Raw genomic sequence first — 17,410 nt, forward strand, 5'->3', positions numbered from 1 at the left:
GTAGTTGTTGCTTGTCAGGATTTCTGGTACTATGAAAGCTACATTAAGGATTCACGTAGAGTATGATTTATGGTTGCATAATAGGGTTATATTTTGGGCCAGATAGAGAGGATTTACAAAATTGAAAATTGGACTGGTCCCAAAATGCATAAGTTCTGGTTGACTATGGGAGTTTCCATCTTTTACAGAAATCCAAAATCTATATGAAAAATTTGATTAGTTTGCTTTGTGCACTACATTTCCTCTCCTACTGCAGTTGGTGTTGAGCATCATTCATTCAATTCACATGAAGCAGATGATTATTGTTGACATTCGTTTCCCTGATATCTTTCTAGTTAAGATTCTTTCTAGAAAGATATTGGGTACTTATGGGAGAAACCAGGTGATGGTTGCCAACATCAGTAAGTGAAAATGTTCGGTGGAACAAACTAAATTTGAATGTGGTACACCCAGGTTACCAGTCTGTGTCGTTGACCACTTAGCCACATCACCTCCTTGCTGCTACAGTAGTTCCTCATTCTTAGTTGTTTTTAGTGAACACAAGACAAGCAGAAAACATGTACACTACTAATTGTTGCTTTAGTAGTCCACCATACTTCACCAGCTCTGATGTTACTAGTGATTCTTTGTGTTTGTTACCTGGTTTAACATAAACTTCTCTGTTCATACAACTCCACTCACCTCTCTATGCCCATCTGTTATCTGTCACACATTTTTTTCTTGTTTCCAACCAAAGACATTTTCTGATCAAAATTATTTTTGATCTATATTTTCTTATGATTGATTGAAAATTATGCAAATGCACCTTGGAATTTCGTTTTTTATCATATCCTAAAAAACTAATCTGTAAATTGTTTATTGATATCAATCTAATTAAATTTTAATCATTTTGTAACAAAAGGATTCGTCTTTTTATTCTATTCTTTGAAGTCTTTTTTTGTCAGCAAACTTTGTCTACTTAGATGTCTATTACTCATATTGAAACTTGATTCTACTGACAATTATCCATCACAATCATGATGCCAGTGATCCTGTTGTTTTTATTCCTAGCTTATACTATTCTTGTCTGCTTTTAATGGTTATTGGTTCATTCCTGTTTATTTTTATGTAATTCATTTCTTGAAATGACTGGGAGATCCTTTAACTTTTTGAAAATTATCTCTGTTAACTGAAAGCAATAAAAATTAATTGAAATTGCCTCGTTTCCAAAGAATTTGCAAAAAAAAAAAAAGAAATATAATTCCCAACAAGAAGCGCTTTCTATTTCAGGATATTATTTCATTAAATAAAGTTTTATTTTTATTATCTGATTTCAGCTTTCTGCATTATGCCCTGAAGAGACGATTGTTCTATTAACTGCATCATCACTTGTTAAGGCTGTCACAAATTTTAATCAGGTAAACTATTATTTTGCTGGTTGGGAGAAATTCCAAACTAATCAGTATGTAATAACAAATATAACAAAACACGGCTGAGAGTTGTCTGTTATATAACGAACCATTGACATTATAAGATGTAAATTTAGAAACTTCTGGATCAGTTTGTCATGATACACATTTAAGAATTAAAATATATTTGTGGAAGAGATTTAAAAGATGTAAACAATATAAAAAAGAATCATCTGTAATAATATTTAGAGAATTTTTGTGCCAAGTAGGAGCACTAATGTAGATTTTGTTTTAATTTCTGTTTAATTTTTCAGTGCAACATAAATTTTTTTTTTTTTTTTTTTTACACAGTGATCACTTATCAAGGCCCGGAAGCCACTCAGGGATAAGGGTTATTGCAAGTACATTACGTTAATGTGGAGATTTGATGAAGTGTTTACTTAAAGGGGCGGTTCATTAGGAATTTGTTAACGTTGGACTTGAAGACATCCAAGTTGTAGTCCGGTGGGAAGCAGGCAGTCGGAACAGAGTTCCACAGGCATGCAGTTCTAAGAAAGAAGCTTTGTTCATGGAATCCGCGTTTTGATTTAGGCACAGATATAGAGTGGGGGAAATTTTTCACAGTGGATTCAGCTAGACGGGTGTTTTTCGTGAAAGATTGACGAGGGGGACCAGAGATTGGAGTTCAGACGAGCACCTGCCATGGAAATAACGATAAAACAAGGATAGGCTCGCAACGTCTCTTCTGTGGGAGAGAGGTTGCAGGGTAGAGAAAAGGGCATCCGCCACTAAGCCACGAAGTCTATTTTGTACTCTGTCAAGGCAGGATAGGCTGTTTTTAGCAGCTCCTGCCCAGATATGGCAACAGTATTCCATCCTTGGACGTACTTGGCTTTTATATAGATAGAGAATTGCATCAGTAGTGAGATATCTTCTGGAGCGGTAGAAGGATCCCACCATCTTTCCAGCGACCTTGGCAACAGACTTGATGTACATGTTCCATTTCAGATTAGGAGTAAAGGTCAAACCCAGAAGCTTGTCAAAACACGGGGCCTCACCCAGACGAGAGCCATCCATCACAATTGATGCCAGCTGGGGATCAGAGCGTTGATGATGTAAGGATAGGAGTTTGGTTTTGGATGCATTAAAGGTAACCAGGCACATCTTCCCCCACTGAACCACGCGCTCGAGATCAGAGGAGAGAGAATCAGAGAGAACTTTGTCATTTACAGCCTTTGATGTGTTGCCGTAGATGGTCATGTCATCAGCATAGATGTCAACGAATGATTTAAGTATGTGTTTAGGGAGGTCATTGATGTAGATCAGGAAGAGAGTTGGGCTGAGGATTGATCCCTGAGGGACTCCAGCATTTATATTGCAGGCCTCCGATTTTTGTCCATCTACCACTACTCTTATGAGCCTATCGGAGAGAAATGATTTAATGATTGAGAAAACATTTCCAGTTATACCGTAGCTGGAAATCTTGTGAAGTAGACCCTTATGCCATACCTTGTTGAAGGCCTTTGATATGTCAAGAGCAATTGCCCTAGAAAGGAAGCCTTTTTCAAGAGATTCACTAATCCTGTGGGATATAACCATCAGCACATCTGCGGTAGATCTTGCAGAGCGGAAACCATATTGTGTGTCACTAAGAAGGTTATTCCTGCTGAGGTGGTTGACTATTTCTCTATTTAATATGGATTCCAGCAACTTACTCATAACACACAGGAGACTTATTGGTCTGTACTGAGAGGGAGATGACTTATCACCTAAATTCTTAAATACAGGGCAAACTGATGAGGTCTTCCAGGGAGTCGGAAAGCACTTCTCCTTAAGGCAGCGCTTAAATAGTTTCGTAAGTATGGGAGCAAGTTCTGGTTGAAGCTTTTTTAACACTATAATTGGGATGCCATCAGGGCCAGTTGCTTTACTGGAATCTAGGTTCTTGATTAGCTTGACGACCTCATGCACGGATATTTGTATGTTACCTAGCTTGTTCTGTGTTATAGGAGGAAATATGGGGAGTTGATGGCCTTCGTTGCATAGGGTAGAATTAGCTGCAAAGTTCTTTGCAAATAGTTTGGCCTTGTCTGACGCTGACGAGATGACCTCTGGTCCATTGATAATGGTTGGGATAGAACGCACACTTCTGTTCAAGATCCTATTTGTTATTTGCCAAAACTGGTGGGAACCAAGCCGCTGATCATCTACCTTGGATTTAACAGACTGGGCATATAGCTCTCTTACATTTTTTATGACTCTTTTACAGTGGTTGCTGGTAGTCCTGAAAGCAGCTTTAGTCTCAGTGCATCTATTACGTTGGTAGCTATGGAAAAAGTGATTTCTGCGCGCGATAGCAGCAGCACATTCTGGGGAGAACCATGGCTGGCTGTTAGGTTTTTGTTGGAATTTTTTAGATGGTATGAATTGGTCTATGCCTACAATTAACCATTCGGTCAGATCTGATACTATAGAGGACACCGATACTATATACTATATATGAATTGATAAAACTAATTTCTGATAGAACGTGAATCAAAACTTCACATACATACAAGTGCATGCACACACACATATTTCCAAGGAATATAAAAATAGATTGTCTCTTTAAACAAAAAAAAAAAGGCTGAAAATAAATGAAAAAGAAATCTGCCCTAATTATCCAATTTAGACCAAACTCCATGAAGAGAAGGCATGTGACATTGTCTGATGTCATCCATCCCAGAGGCTGGGTTGCTGGCAGCTTCCTAAATACCAAAGCAGGGTGAAGAGTTAAGATACTTACACTATACTAAAGTTCTGTTATAAAATCAGAACTAATGTAGCAAATCATTTAGCATCCAATAGGGGTACCCCCTTTCCTCTCCAAAGCAAAATATATTCTCAGTAGCCTAATTATTCTAGCAGCTGAAGGGACCAGATTTACCATAAAATCATATCTGTTGTCGCTCAAACAAAACTTTTTCAAATGTAAGAAAATAGGATTTGCTTTCAGAAAATTTTTTTTTCTTTTTTCAGTAAAAAATCCTGAGCCATTTTATTTCTTACAAAAAATTCTTGTAACTCTTCTAACCTAAAAACTCTAATTAAAAGCATATCTAGCACTCCATCTCAAGATGGCATGTGGAAATTAATTTACCAACAATGTGCTACTATACTGAAAGTATTAATCATGTTGTATTAATTTTATTTTATTACTTTTGTAGCAGTCACAAATAAATCATGAGTCTTATTTTCTGCTTGCGGATTGCAAACCCACATGATTTATTTTTCGCCATTCCTTCTGATCCAGGGCAAGCTGGTTGATGGACGCCCAATTGCTGAGAGATGTTCAATTAAAAATATTTTCTGTTCACCTTCTCCTTGGCTTGGAGAGGGTAAGGAAGAGTTTGACAGAGAGTGGACATTTTATTTTTTTCAATCAAGCGATGTCTCATAATGAAACGCATTATGTGATTTTGAAACACGTCAATGCGATTAGCTAGTTGTTTAGTCCATATGATACAATCAAAGTCATATAAAACTACTGGGAGGACATAAATTAAATAAACTTTTACTTTAACAGTTTTCAGCACTTTTTTTGATTTTAGAATGGTGCTATGTTTTTGAAAAGCTGCCCAACCCAGCCCAGCCCAAATAAAGTCAAAATCTATTTTCTGTCACAAATCAATTGATTTGGTCACACACTGACCAATCAGCTGGCAGGATGCATTGATCAATTGATCGCTTAAGAAACTTCTTTAGACCCTTTGAAAATTACAGTCAATCAGCAAAGAGAACTTGGCCAGTATCAAAGACAGACCTCTCTTCTTTCTTCTTGTCCTTCTCCACTGGACACTCCAGTATAGATGATCTTCACTGAAGATAATTGTTTTCTACTCTTCCTTTTTCTCAAACAAACACAGTCCAACTTTCAACTACTGAAATAAACCTTTTGTTGTTTTAAAAGAGGTTTCCTTGTTTATTCCATGTTTAATTTATTAATTAAATTATATGGATGCAACCATACATCTCTGAAATGGTAACCCTCATGCTAAGAACACAAGCCTTCTTGAAGCCTTCTCAAAAATAGCACAAAACAAATCTTTAAGTATTTCAAAAAATAATGAAAAAGAGTGGAATTCAGTCAGACTCTCAAAAGGAAAAAAACTGACAAACCAAAACTCCATTCAACTGACAGCAGAACAAATAAAAAGACAAAAAAAGCTTCCAGACTCAAAAGAAATTAATAACTGAACTAGTCCAGTCAGTCATAAAATTACATTTTTACCCAACACAAAATGCAGAGACATTTCAAAAAGTTTTTTCTCTCCAAAAACATGCACGCATAAGATATTTAATATTTTCTCAATTTGTCTACAGATATCGAAGACATTGGAGGAGTTTGATATTGAAGAAAAACCATACAATGAAATCGAAATTGATAGCCCAAATGTTCAAGTTTTGCACAAAACTGTTTCTCAGTTGGATACCAAAAAACAGGTTTTAATAATTTTCATTTCTATTAAAATGAATTTATAACTTCATAATATATAAAAATCATCATGTCTACAAAGCTTTATCCTTTTTGTATTTAGTTGTACAATAAAATTTGAAGTTATAATTAAGGACAAAGTATCAATTTCTCAATTGCTGATAAAAAATCTCATTTTTCTTAAAATAAAAAGTGAAGACAAATTTGTATTTTATAATCATTCATTAAACAAAAAACAAATTTTAAATTATAAAATATACAGAGAATATTTTATTAATTTTCATTAATCTTTATAATAATTTTAGTCCTCGCGATTCATGTTTTTCTTATGAAAAATTATCTTAAGTATATTTTACACTTTATTTTTTATTTAGATTGTAACAACAGTTGATGGGAGTTTAATTCATTATGAAAAATTATGTTTATGCATTGGAGCTAAACCAAAGGTAAATATCACATATTTTCTATTGCTAATGTATTAATATTTTAATCTTCTTCTTCTTCTTCTTCTTCTTCTTCTTCTTCTTCTTCTTCTTCTTCTTCTTCTTCTTCTTCTTTTTCTATATAATATAAAGTTTATTTTTTTCCTTTAAAGTCAGTCACCATAAGACTATAAACACAAACACTAGATATAATTCCAATATAATCACACATCTTGCCAATAACTGATGCATGTTTTTGGCAATTAACAATCGTTTTCATTTGATTTCAGAATTTTCTAGATTAATTCAGACTTATCTGACTCTCAAAATAACAATCATACTTAGAGGAAATGGGCGTAAATTTTACTTGCTCAGAAAAATCTACTACCACTCTACCATTGATCAATGGGACTTCCCGTTCATTGGATACATTTTCCAGTTCAGTCCTTCATTGTTTCATATTCTTATTCCATGATATTATGTTTCACCAAATGCAACTTACCAGTAAATATGGACTAATCCTTCCAGTTTAAGAACTTCTTTTTACATTGTTTTAATTGACTAACTACAATCCTATTTCAATATTATTACTGAACATTAAACAAACAGTTTGTCTCATATTCCCCTTTCAGTAAAACGCCTTTCATTACAAAAAAAAAAACACTCTTCAGCTAGAATGATTTTGTTTTTACAAAAATTATTATTCTTAGCAAATACTTTAAACCATGTTCAATCATTGATATACAAAACGAACACTTATTTAAATTCTTCACAAATATTTAAACCATGTTCAATCAATAGTTGAAAAATTAAAAAGTAAATTAAAATTTTCGGTTCACATGAACTTTTACTGCCCCCCCCCCCCGTCTCTTGCAATTTTTTCCTTTTCGTCTTTTTCCAACTATTTCGGCAGATTATTATCAGTTGGACACTAATCTACCAGATTATAAACAAAATTGAAAAAAATTAATATTTAAAGATTTGGAAATGGGGGGGGGGGCAATTTCACATATAAATCGATCCTCCATTTTTTTTAACTTGAATTTACGATAGTCTCATTTTGACATTGGGTCCTTCATCCCCCCTCACCACACCATTATTATTATTATTAATAATTTGTAATTTTTTTTACTTTGGGAAAAGTTTAGTCTGCTCCCCCCTCCCCTGTAATTATTTTATTTCCACTACCTCCATTATTATTATTACTAGCATGATCCGTTAACCGGCGTTGCCCGGTGAAAGCCTCTCCCCTTCCTCGCAAAGAAGTAAACTATGGTTGTTGATAACATGCAGGTACTGTTTGAATCTGAAAAAAGCAAATAAAGGAATGCATAAATCCGTATGCAATAATAAAATTAGGAAAAATGGTCTATTAGAATAAGAATAGAAAGTATAAACAGATGTTTTAGAAATTAGGGATTCTCACTGTATATGAACTGTTTCAGAATAGATACCAACCTTTGCTTGATGTAGACACCCCCAACATCCCCATGTAAAGAACATATATCAGAACAGAGAATCCCCTTTTTAGTTGGGGTGGTAGATAAATAAATCCCCCAAATTTAACCGTGAAAATTGTAGGAAGCATACCCACCTGCAAATAATATGGTTGGTGACAGTGTCGATAAGAGAGGAGTGAATTTTTGTATCGCGCGCTAGTATAAATCTGGCAGGCATTGAATTACAGTTTAGAATACATGTCTTTATATCTCTAGAATCAGTTGTCTGCGCAAAATTTGAATGAGATTTTCGTAATCAGGATATACAAAACATTATAAAAGTAGTCATTATAATGAAAAATATGGAAGTGGACGGAATGTAAAATTACCCCCCCCCTCAAATGATAATGTGTGAATGTGTAAAGATCCCCTGTTATTATTTTAGTAAGAACAAATTACTAATTCGTTATTTTTCTTACTAAAATGAAATAAAATCATTAACTCTTATTTTTTTCATGCGTACTTGAACAAAATTCACTGAAAATAACAAATAAGTAATAAACAAGAATTATGTGATTTTGGCATGAAAGCCAAGGAATGAAAAGCTCCCAAAACTTTAAATGTTTTAATTAAATGAGAATTTGCTAAGAATTTTTAAGCTGTGAATTTTTATTCAACAGTTTAAAGGCTTTACTTATTTTGTTTATTTTTTGTAAGCAAAGCAATTTTAATCGTTTGTTAATAGTTACTTTGTGGCTCCTCAAAAGCCTTTAAACTGTGGAATAAAAAGTCATGGGTTTAAAAATCTTAGCAAATTCTCATAATAAAACTAAAGTTCGTTTCATTCTTTTTTTCTAGTTTCTGATTCGATGTTTAAGTTTGCTGGATGCAGACGATTTTTTTATCATTGATTTGACCAGGGTAATCCGATATCGACATTCACCCGAACATGTTTACATTTGTAAATCATCTATGTGTTTAAATTATTTTTGAGATTTCCTGACATGCAAGCATAGACGGAAAAGAGTGTGACTGTAATTATTTTTCTTGCACATGTTAGTTCCATGTAATAAAGTTATCAGTAGCTAATTGTGTGTTTATGAGTGGTTAATATATATTTTCTTAGCGCCTACTAGTGTGTCCTGTGGTTAGTGACAGAAGCGTGGGTAATCGATGTAGGAAAATCTAACCGTAGTTATGTAAGTTTTTACCTGTCAATGGCTGTTGCATTATATGAGGTTAGTAATATGTAAATGTTGGTTTCTGAGTGATTAATATTCTTTAAATGTTGTTCTTTTTAGCGGTAGTGTCTCGTGTGGAGAGAGACGTCATGTTTGGCAGCTTTTAGAAGTGTTCGTTTATGTAGGAATTCGTTTCATTCTGGAATATGAGAACGTCCAGTTTCAGCCAATCATAAATGCCGGTATATTGTCAGGGAGAAGTTATTAATTTTGATTTGGAAATCAGAAGGAATATGTTATGTCTATGTATGTAATCTTGTAGTTATGAACGGTGAAATCTAACTGTAGTAGAAAAATGCAGAATAGTACCTGACAACTGTTGTGGTGACAACTGTTAGCAGTGCTAAGACTAAAGAGAAAAGTAGGGACTCCTTCCTATTATAATGTTGCGATTGTCATGGTGGTTCTCTATGGAATGTAGTATTTTAATATCACAACTGCATGTGCATGTATCGCTGTTTAAAAGTTACACAAGATGTTAGGTAATAGTTTAGGAAAAATAAATTTGTGTGTGACATCTGTTATTGCAAACTTACGGTAATTTGGTCGAGAGAGAAATTTCTGCAATCAAAATATTATATATAGGATTATTATTATTTTGCGATGTTTTTTTTTTTTTTTTACTTTGGGAAAAGTTCGGTTTGACCCCCGCCCTGTCATTATTATTTTTTTTTTATTTACGACTTTTTGAGAGATTATCTACATTAAATGAAATATTTTTTTTTTGGTAAATGTTACCCCCCACACACACACATACACACTCTTTCCTCCAAGATTTGATTTATTAAAATGTTTTTTCAAGGATTCAGCTGTACAATACTGTCAAGCTAAAAAATTAATTGCCCAAAGCAAGTTTTGTTCATGTGGCCATCCTATATCCATGCAGGCTTATTCAAAAGCCAAATTAGATAAAGTTTGCTGAAGATGTTGTAAGTGTAAAAAACAACTTTCAATAAGGAGTGGGGCCTTCTTTGAAGGGTCACACCATAGTTTATCAGCATTATTATCATTAATTTTTAATTTTGTCTGTCAACTACCTGTGATATGTTCAGCAACTTTGAATGGAATTTCATATAAATCTGCAATTCAATGGTACGAATATTGCAGAGATATATGTACTAGCAAAATGGCTAAAGACAGGAATATGATGGGTGGCCCTGGACATATAGTAAAAATTGACGAAAGTCTATTATTTAAAAGAAAAAACCATGTCAGACAAATAATGGGTTATAGGGTTTTATGACCAAACCAAAAAAGTAGTTTTTTTGCAGCAGATACCAGACGACTCAGCCAGAACACTGGAACAGGTTATCATGGAATGCATTGCTCCTGGCTCAATTATTTATACAGACCAATGGACGAGCTATAATAATCTGTAAAACCTAGGATATGTGCACAGAATTATAAATCATTCAAGACGTTTTGTTGATCCAGTCACTAGAGTTTACACCAACAGCATTGAGGATTACTGGTCTTGCATTAAAAAAAGACTAAAATATACAACGGGATCAGTAGGAGAAATGAAGTGGTCTCATATCGATGAGGCCATGTGTAGAGAAGCGTATGACATGAAATCTGTAAAAATATTGCATAATTTTGAACAATTTTTAGAACATATCCATGAAAAATATGACATTTAACTGGTGTAACTAGATCAGGTTATCGGAAGATAACTCCCTGATGCAAATGAACTTACATTAACACCTTTTTGTTTTTGTTTTTTCTTTTAACTATTTGCACAACTAAATCATGTTCTGCAAAGTCCAAAACAAAAACAACAGCTCTCCTCCTCTTCCTCCCTTCCCGCCCTCCCTCCCTTTTTCCCTCCTCACTTCCCTACTGGCTTCTCAACACACCAATCAAGAATATTTTAAACCCTTTACTTTGCAGAGCTAAATCATGTTCAACTAGACCAGGAACCAAAACAACAAAATCCACTAAATCTTTACGTTTAACTATACCTTATTCTACAAAATCAGTAAACCGGAACCCATGAATAAATATAGAGACGTGTAAACAACTCGAAGTATAACATTTTTTTTTTCTCGCCTTGTCGGTGGGATATCAGAATAACTTGACTGCCCTCCTGCAGAGGGTAAAAATCCTTCAATGGAGCAACCAGTTAGTCATGGGTTGCTACCATAACAATTTAGAATGCTAGTTTGGTGATTGAGCTGTCCCAGGCCTGGGTGCATAGCAGTCTAGGCACTGCAGCACATTACTTTGGCTTACTTTGGCTAGACGAGCAGTCAGAGAGGCTTAATCTCACCAATCGGTCAGTCACGCCAAGCCCTAATACTTACATAAAACCAACCTACTTCAGGCAAAATAAACCATCAGACACATCCAAAAATCATCTGACTGACAATCACAAACAAGAGATAGAGCATAAGTATCAGAAGGTGGTGGCAAGGGTCAATCTACTAGTATGGAAAAGCTGTTACAGGAAGGGGTTAAAACTGAAGTTTTCATCAAAAAGGATCAAGGAAACAAAAAATAAACTGAAATGCTAACAGCCCCCTACTAGCGAGAGTATACCTTGCTTGTATCTGAAAAAATAGGCGAAGGGTTTTACCCCCTAACATCCCTCACTGATGGGCTTCGAGGTGGGTGGGGATCAAGAAAGATGAAACTTTTAAAAAAATTATAGCATCCAACAAAAAAAGACCCACATTGATTCCAGCATGTAATGCTCATACACAGGATCAGAACCAGACAACAAAACTGACAATAAAATATTTCCAAAATTCATTGTTTTTGAGTCAATATAAAGCAACACTCCAATCACTGAATTATCCCCATTCATCATAAAAAAAAAAATCATATCTATAACCAAAACCACATCAATTAAAAAAACTAAGAAACAATACACTCCTTATAGAAATCTCCAATAAACTCTCAGCAACTACACTCTTAAACCAAAACCACATCCACCACCTTAAAATAAAAACTTACCCTCACACCACCTTGACCATTTACACATTTTCACCGACGGCTTCAAAGACCACAGTAGAGTAGTGTGTTCTGCTGTATCGAATGAAACAACCCTAAGAAAGGCCCTTCCAAGCTCTATTTTTACTGCTGAAACATGTGCCATCGATCGAGCACTCAACATTTTAGATTAAAATGAACATAAGAAATTTCTAATACTCTCAGATTCACTTTCTGTACTAACATCACTGAATAACAAAAAACTCGAAAATCTTCTAATCATTAAACTCCTAAACAGAATCGACTCATTATCTAAACACAAAGAAATAATTTTATGCTTAATCCCAAGTCACATTGGAATAAAAGGAAATGAAATAGCTGACTTGGCAGCCAAATCAGTACTAAACCTAAACCAACAAACATCTGGAATTGTTTATTAATTTAATAATTAAAACTATATTTTTTACAGTGACAATTTAAAAAATTGTTTTCTGGAAAAAATCCAATTCAAAATAAAAAAATATTAAACTTATATTTTTTTTACAATAATTAAAAAAATGTTTTTATAAAAATATATTTTTATGGTGAGTTTCCGTTTAAATGTCCTGAGAAAAAATTATTTGCAATTATATTTTGACACAATCCAATTTTACTTTAATTAAAAGTAATTTATACTATAAACGTTTTGGTTTTCAAATATTTTTATGTTATTTATATACTCCACTGCTTCAAAATTCATGATGTTCTCTCGTTTAGAATCTAGATAATCTCAAAACGTCATAAATAAATTTTTAAAAAAATAGGCAGGGGTGCAGACCAAACTTTTTTCAAAGTAAAAAAATTGCAAATTAATAATAATAATAATAATAATAATAATAATAATAATAAGGGTGGGGGGATGAAGGGCCCAACATCAAAATGAGACTATTGTAAATTCAAGTTCAAGAAATTGGGGATCGATTACTTACTAGAATGTTGAATGTGAAATTGAAATCCCCTTCCAAATCTTTAACTATTGATTTTTTTTTTTTTCAATTTTATTTTTCAGTTCTTTTTTGTAATGTGGTAGCTTAGTGATCAATCGATAATAACCTGCAGAAATAGTTGAAAAAAGATGAAAAGGAAAAAAATTGTAAGGGGGGGGGTGAAAGTTCATATGAACCAAATTTTCTAATATTTCATTGTGATTACCTTTCTTAAAGTAGATTCTGATTATTTTGTATTCTTAACCTCTTTACATAAATTTCATTCAAAGTTTAAAACTGCTTGCTTAATAATGAAACACACTGCAAAATGAACAAAAACTTCTAAAGTCTCCCCTCCCCAACATTAGGAATACTATAACAAGACTTCTTATTCTCCCCTCCCTATTTAAATTGCATTGTTTTAACTTATTACAAAAATGTACTGATACCTGATTAATTCCGAGTTCAGTCACCTGAATTCTTCAGAGTCATTATCATTCACAAATAACTTATCTTTGTTAAACTATGTTTTAGTAAAAAAAAAAAATAACTACATTAAAAACACTAACTTAATTATGGCAAGTAAACGTGAAATGTCTAAAGCTAGGTCGGAAAATATAGTCACTTTCTTTATAAACCAGCTGAGAAAAGTCTATGGAATAATTATAACTTAAGTTCAAAACCATCTTTCTTTTAATTACGAAATATTAACTTAAGATATTGTTTTTTTTTTTCTGTAGTTAGCCTCTTTCTTGATTTGTTTATAAAGATAGCAACTATACTTTTCTGTCATAGTTAACATTTCAGCATTTTACATTTATCCTGGAACTTGATATAACTTAGTAATTTTAATATTATTTGGGGGGGGGGGAGAAAGAAAAAGGATAGGAGGGAGAAAATTGTACAGATAAGGACAAGTATTTCATAAGCAGGGTTTTATTTTAAAAACCTTCAGGTTATATCTATACTTACCTGTATATAACCAAGCAATGAATAGAATTGGTAGTATTCTGTGTGATGTAAAAAGAATTAGTAGTATTCTGTGTGGTAAAAAAAAACATACTGATCTAGTCTTTTCCTATTTTGACTATCTCTAAGATGACTGGTTTTGCAAAATTCTCAACATCTCTTCATGGAACATTAAGCAAACTAGTATGATGCATGGATTCTTCCTTTAATACACACATCAACCCTCATCCTTTATCAATCTCTCCATTTCACTGATAAACTTTCAACATTCTAACACTGGCTTTTTCAAACACTTATGTGTATTGTTAGTAGAATCCTTTTATTAATTCTGAAAATAGCAGAACTGAGATCATCTGAAGTAAATATGATTCTGCTCTCAAAGAAGTTTAATTGATCATAAAATATGAAGTCAGTTTTCTACACAAAAGATTGATACAGAAAACAAAACTCAGTCTGACATTATTGACATCTGTTATTAATCAATTATATGCATTTAGAAATATATAATTTTATTCAATCAAATTTACCTTGATTTATTTTCTATTTTCTCTAAAAGTACCATAATGCCATAATGTATAGATTATATTGAATAATCAATTAGTTTCCAATTTCAAAACATAATTATAAATTTCTTTTATTCACTAAGAATTATCAGAGCTATTTAAATATAGTTTTAAATTTCCGTTTCTGTTTCCATTGTTGAAATAGTTTTTTTGTCTTTTTACAGTTGATCTCAAATAGTCCCTATGTGCTTGGAATTCGAGATACAGAGAGTGTCCAGGTATCTTTGCTTACAGAATCAAATTGTCTGTCAAATATATGCTTATACCATATACATGAACTGTCTCATTGCATTTTCTTTTACTGTCTGAAAAAGAAAATAACTTTTTCTTTTATTTTGTCTATGTTACATTATCAAAATAAAGTTTCTTAGCTTTTTTAATCATTAACCAAAAAAAGCATAAAAACAAAAGAAAGACATTCAGTACACAATTAAAAAAAACAGTTAAAAGATTAGTTACATGTGAAAAATATAATACAAAAGAAATGTTGATGATAGGCTCACAGTTCAAATTCATTTTTGTTTTATATATTTTGCATCATGTTAAAAGCCAAAATTCTTTTTATCTCTTTTAATAAAATAATACTTAACTCTATAATGTAAAAAGTTTTTTTTCCATACATTGTTGTATCTTTTATTTATTTTTTAATGTTTTATTTTATTTTATTTTATTTTTTTTTCTAAGACATTTCAGGAAAGATTGGGCAGTGCCAAGCAAATAATGGTTGTTGGAAATGGAGGTATTGCTACAGAGCTTGTGTAAGAAAAAAATTTTTTGGCGCATTCATTTTGAAATTCATTTAAATATTAAAACGTTCATCTAATAAAATAATCTATATATGTAAAAGCGAAAATGTGTGTATGTATGTATGTTCGCTTTTTGTGTATGTCCGAGAAAGGCATTTTTCCGAGAAGCGATCGGTCGACTCACTTCTTCTTAAAACTTTTTATATCACGTCTAAATGATAATATCTACGAGTTAACAACCGAGGTCGCCTGTCTATTTAATTTGCCCGACTTTCAAAAGATAAATATTCCACATATTCGGATCGCTGCATGTTGGTTTCACTTTTCAGTATAAAAACAGCGAAACCGGATTCGAACCGGATGTAAATGTCACCGTCAACTATCCCGCAGTAAAACAATTTGACCTCATGAAAAACTGGGGAATAGCGTGATGTTTTACATTAACTTTTTAATCGCTCTTACATTGACTGTCGCTGTAGCGCAGGTGTTCAGGCTTAGCCTATAGGCCTCAAGGCGCTGGGTTCGAGCCGACTTGTCACCAAGCCCCCTCCATTATTTTTTTTTTTCCATTTTTAAAATCGCTGTTTTTTATCGTTCTTTTTATATTTAAACAATTTCCTTTTTGTTCTTCTTTATCCCCCCCCCCCAAACGCACACACCTACAAGCACCCAGGCAATGCTGGTCCGCCCCCCCCGCCCCGCTAGTCAATATAGAAATCCTAAATTTTGAAATATACATGTAGGTTTTGTTAAAATAAAAACATTTATCATATTTAGTTTTGATGAAAACAAAATGTCTCTTTACTTAAATCATGTTAGCCTCTATTAGTTGTTTTCATTCTATTAATGAAATATTTTTAAAGTTCAAAAATTGTCTAACTTTTGCTGAATTTTTTCAAATATTGAATTTTCGGTTGTCTAACACTTGATTTATTAATAATGCAAAAATTTTAGCAAAGAGGGGTAATAATTGATCAGGTGAGTTCTTTCACCAGAATTCTTGAATAGTGATGCCACAGATGCAATTTTTTACAGTAAAGCAAGGTTCAGTAAGATTTTAGTTGTAGAGTTTGGAAAAAACAAAGGCTAGCTCGGTGAAACATTTCTTTATTAGTATAGCAGAGATGAGCTCAGACCCATACGCCTTGGAAGCATCTAAGTTGTTTATGATATTATGGACATAAGAAGGGAATTCTGTGCACAAATGGAAATTTTTTAGGTTTAAGGTGAAATTGGAGATGTACTGCTAGGCAAGCAGTTTCACCCTTTTCAGTTACTGTGCAAGTGACCTCCTGGTTGTTGGGTAGTGGAGGAATTGTTGATTGTCTATTATTTACCACACTAAGAGAGATAATTTTGAAGTATAGAATTATGAAAATTACAGAAGAAAATGCTAAATTTGATGATTAAAATTTAAAACTTATTTCACTTTACTAAATCAATTTAATATCATAAAAAAACATCAAATAAACAATATGAAACGAGTCCCTCTGCTGCTCATGTTTTTTTTTTATTTTTTTTATCAATTTCTATTTGTTTTCAGTTATGAAATTGAAAATTGTTCTGTGATTTGGGCCATTAAAGATGAATCAATCAATCATGCATTTGTTGATGCTCCAGCAGGAAAATTCCTTTTAAAGAAACTTCATGAAAGAAAAGAAAAAAGTAAAACTTCAAAAAGAATGAAATACACAATGGCTGGTAAATAGAAATTTCCATTTTATGCTTTACATGCACACAATTGTATATCCATCAATTATTAGATGAAAAACATACCGTGTAAAGAATTCTACAAATGTTTAATACTTGTGCCTATAGTTTTATTAATGTTTTTGTTTATTTTCATCTGTGATTTTGCCATCAACTTTTGACTCCCCATTGTTTCTTTATTCAGTTTCCAAATTATAACAATATTAGCGTTTACTACCAAAACTAATTGACTTGTGTTTGACACATTTTAAGAATTATTTAAAGATAAAACTTTTACTTCATTGAAGATTTTATGTATTAGTCATGTAAGTGATTATTAACCGGATATAATACTCCTGTTAATTTCTAATTTCTCTAGTTGATCTTCCATCAGCGTAAACAAAAATGCTTAATAAATGTTGTGATTCAAATATAAATCAGTCATTAAGGAATGATTTAAATGGTAAATGATTTTTATTTATGTTTTGAAAAAGAACCTCAAGGATCTGTTCTGGGTCTAACTCGCACTGATTTTCATTAATAATCTTCTGATGCCATGTGGCGCCACCGACTAGTCGCCAGC

At 32.8% G+C, this 17,410-nt stretch overlaps 1 protein-coding gene across 1 annotated transcript in view; it reads left to right on the plus strand.

Annotated features, from left to right (window-relative positions):
* The window catches only part of LOC145287991 (tRNA ligase complex-associated NAD(P)H dehydrogenase PYROXD1-like), a 45,872-nt gene that overhangs the window by 7,963 nt on the left and 20,499 nt on the right, over positions 1 to 17,410 (plus strand). Inside the window, exons 2-7 of the mRNA XM_080135988.1 lie at positions 1,317 to 1,397; positions 5,751 to 5,870; positions 6,237 to 6,308; positions 14,557 to 14,610; positions 15,077 to 15,150; positions 16,682 to 16,839. Of these exons, the coding sequence (XP_079992114.1) occupies positions 1,317 to 1,397; positions 5,751 to 5,870; positions 6,237 to 6,308; positions 14,557 to 14,610; positions 15,077 to 15,150; positions 16,682 to 16,839 (559 nt within the window). The remainder of the gene's footprint in view (positions 1 to 1,316; positions 1,398 to 5,750; positions 5,871 to 6,236; positions 6,309 to 14,556; positions 14,611 to 15,076; positions 15,151 to 16,681; positions 16,840 to 17,410) is intronic.

Source organism: Euprymna scolopes, chromosome 11, assembly GCF_053919585.1.
Source record: "Euprymna scolopes isolate OS-2025 chromosome 11, ASM5391958v1, whole genome shotgun sequence".
NCBI lineage: Eukaryota > Metazoa > Mollusca > Cephalopoda > Sepiida > Sepiolidae > Euprymna > Euprymna scolopes.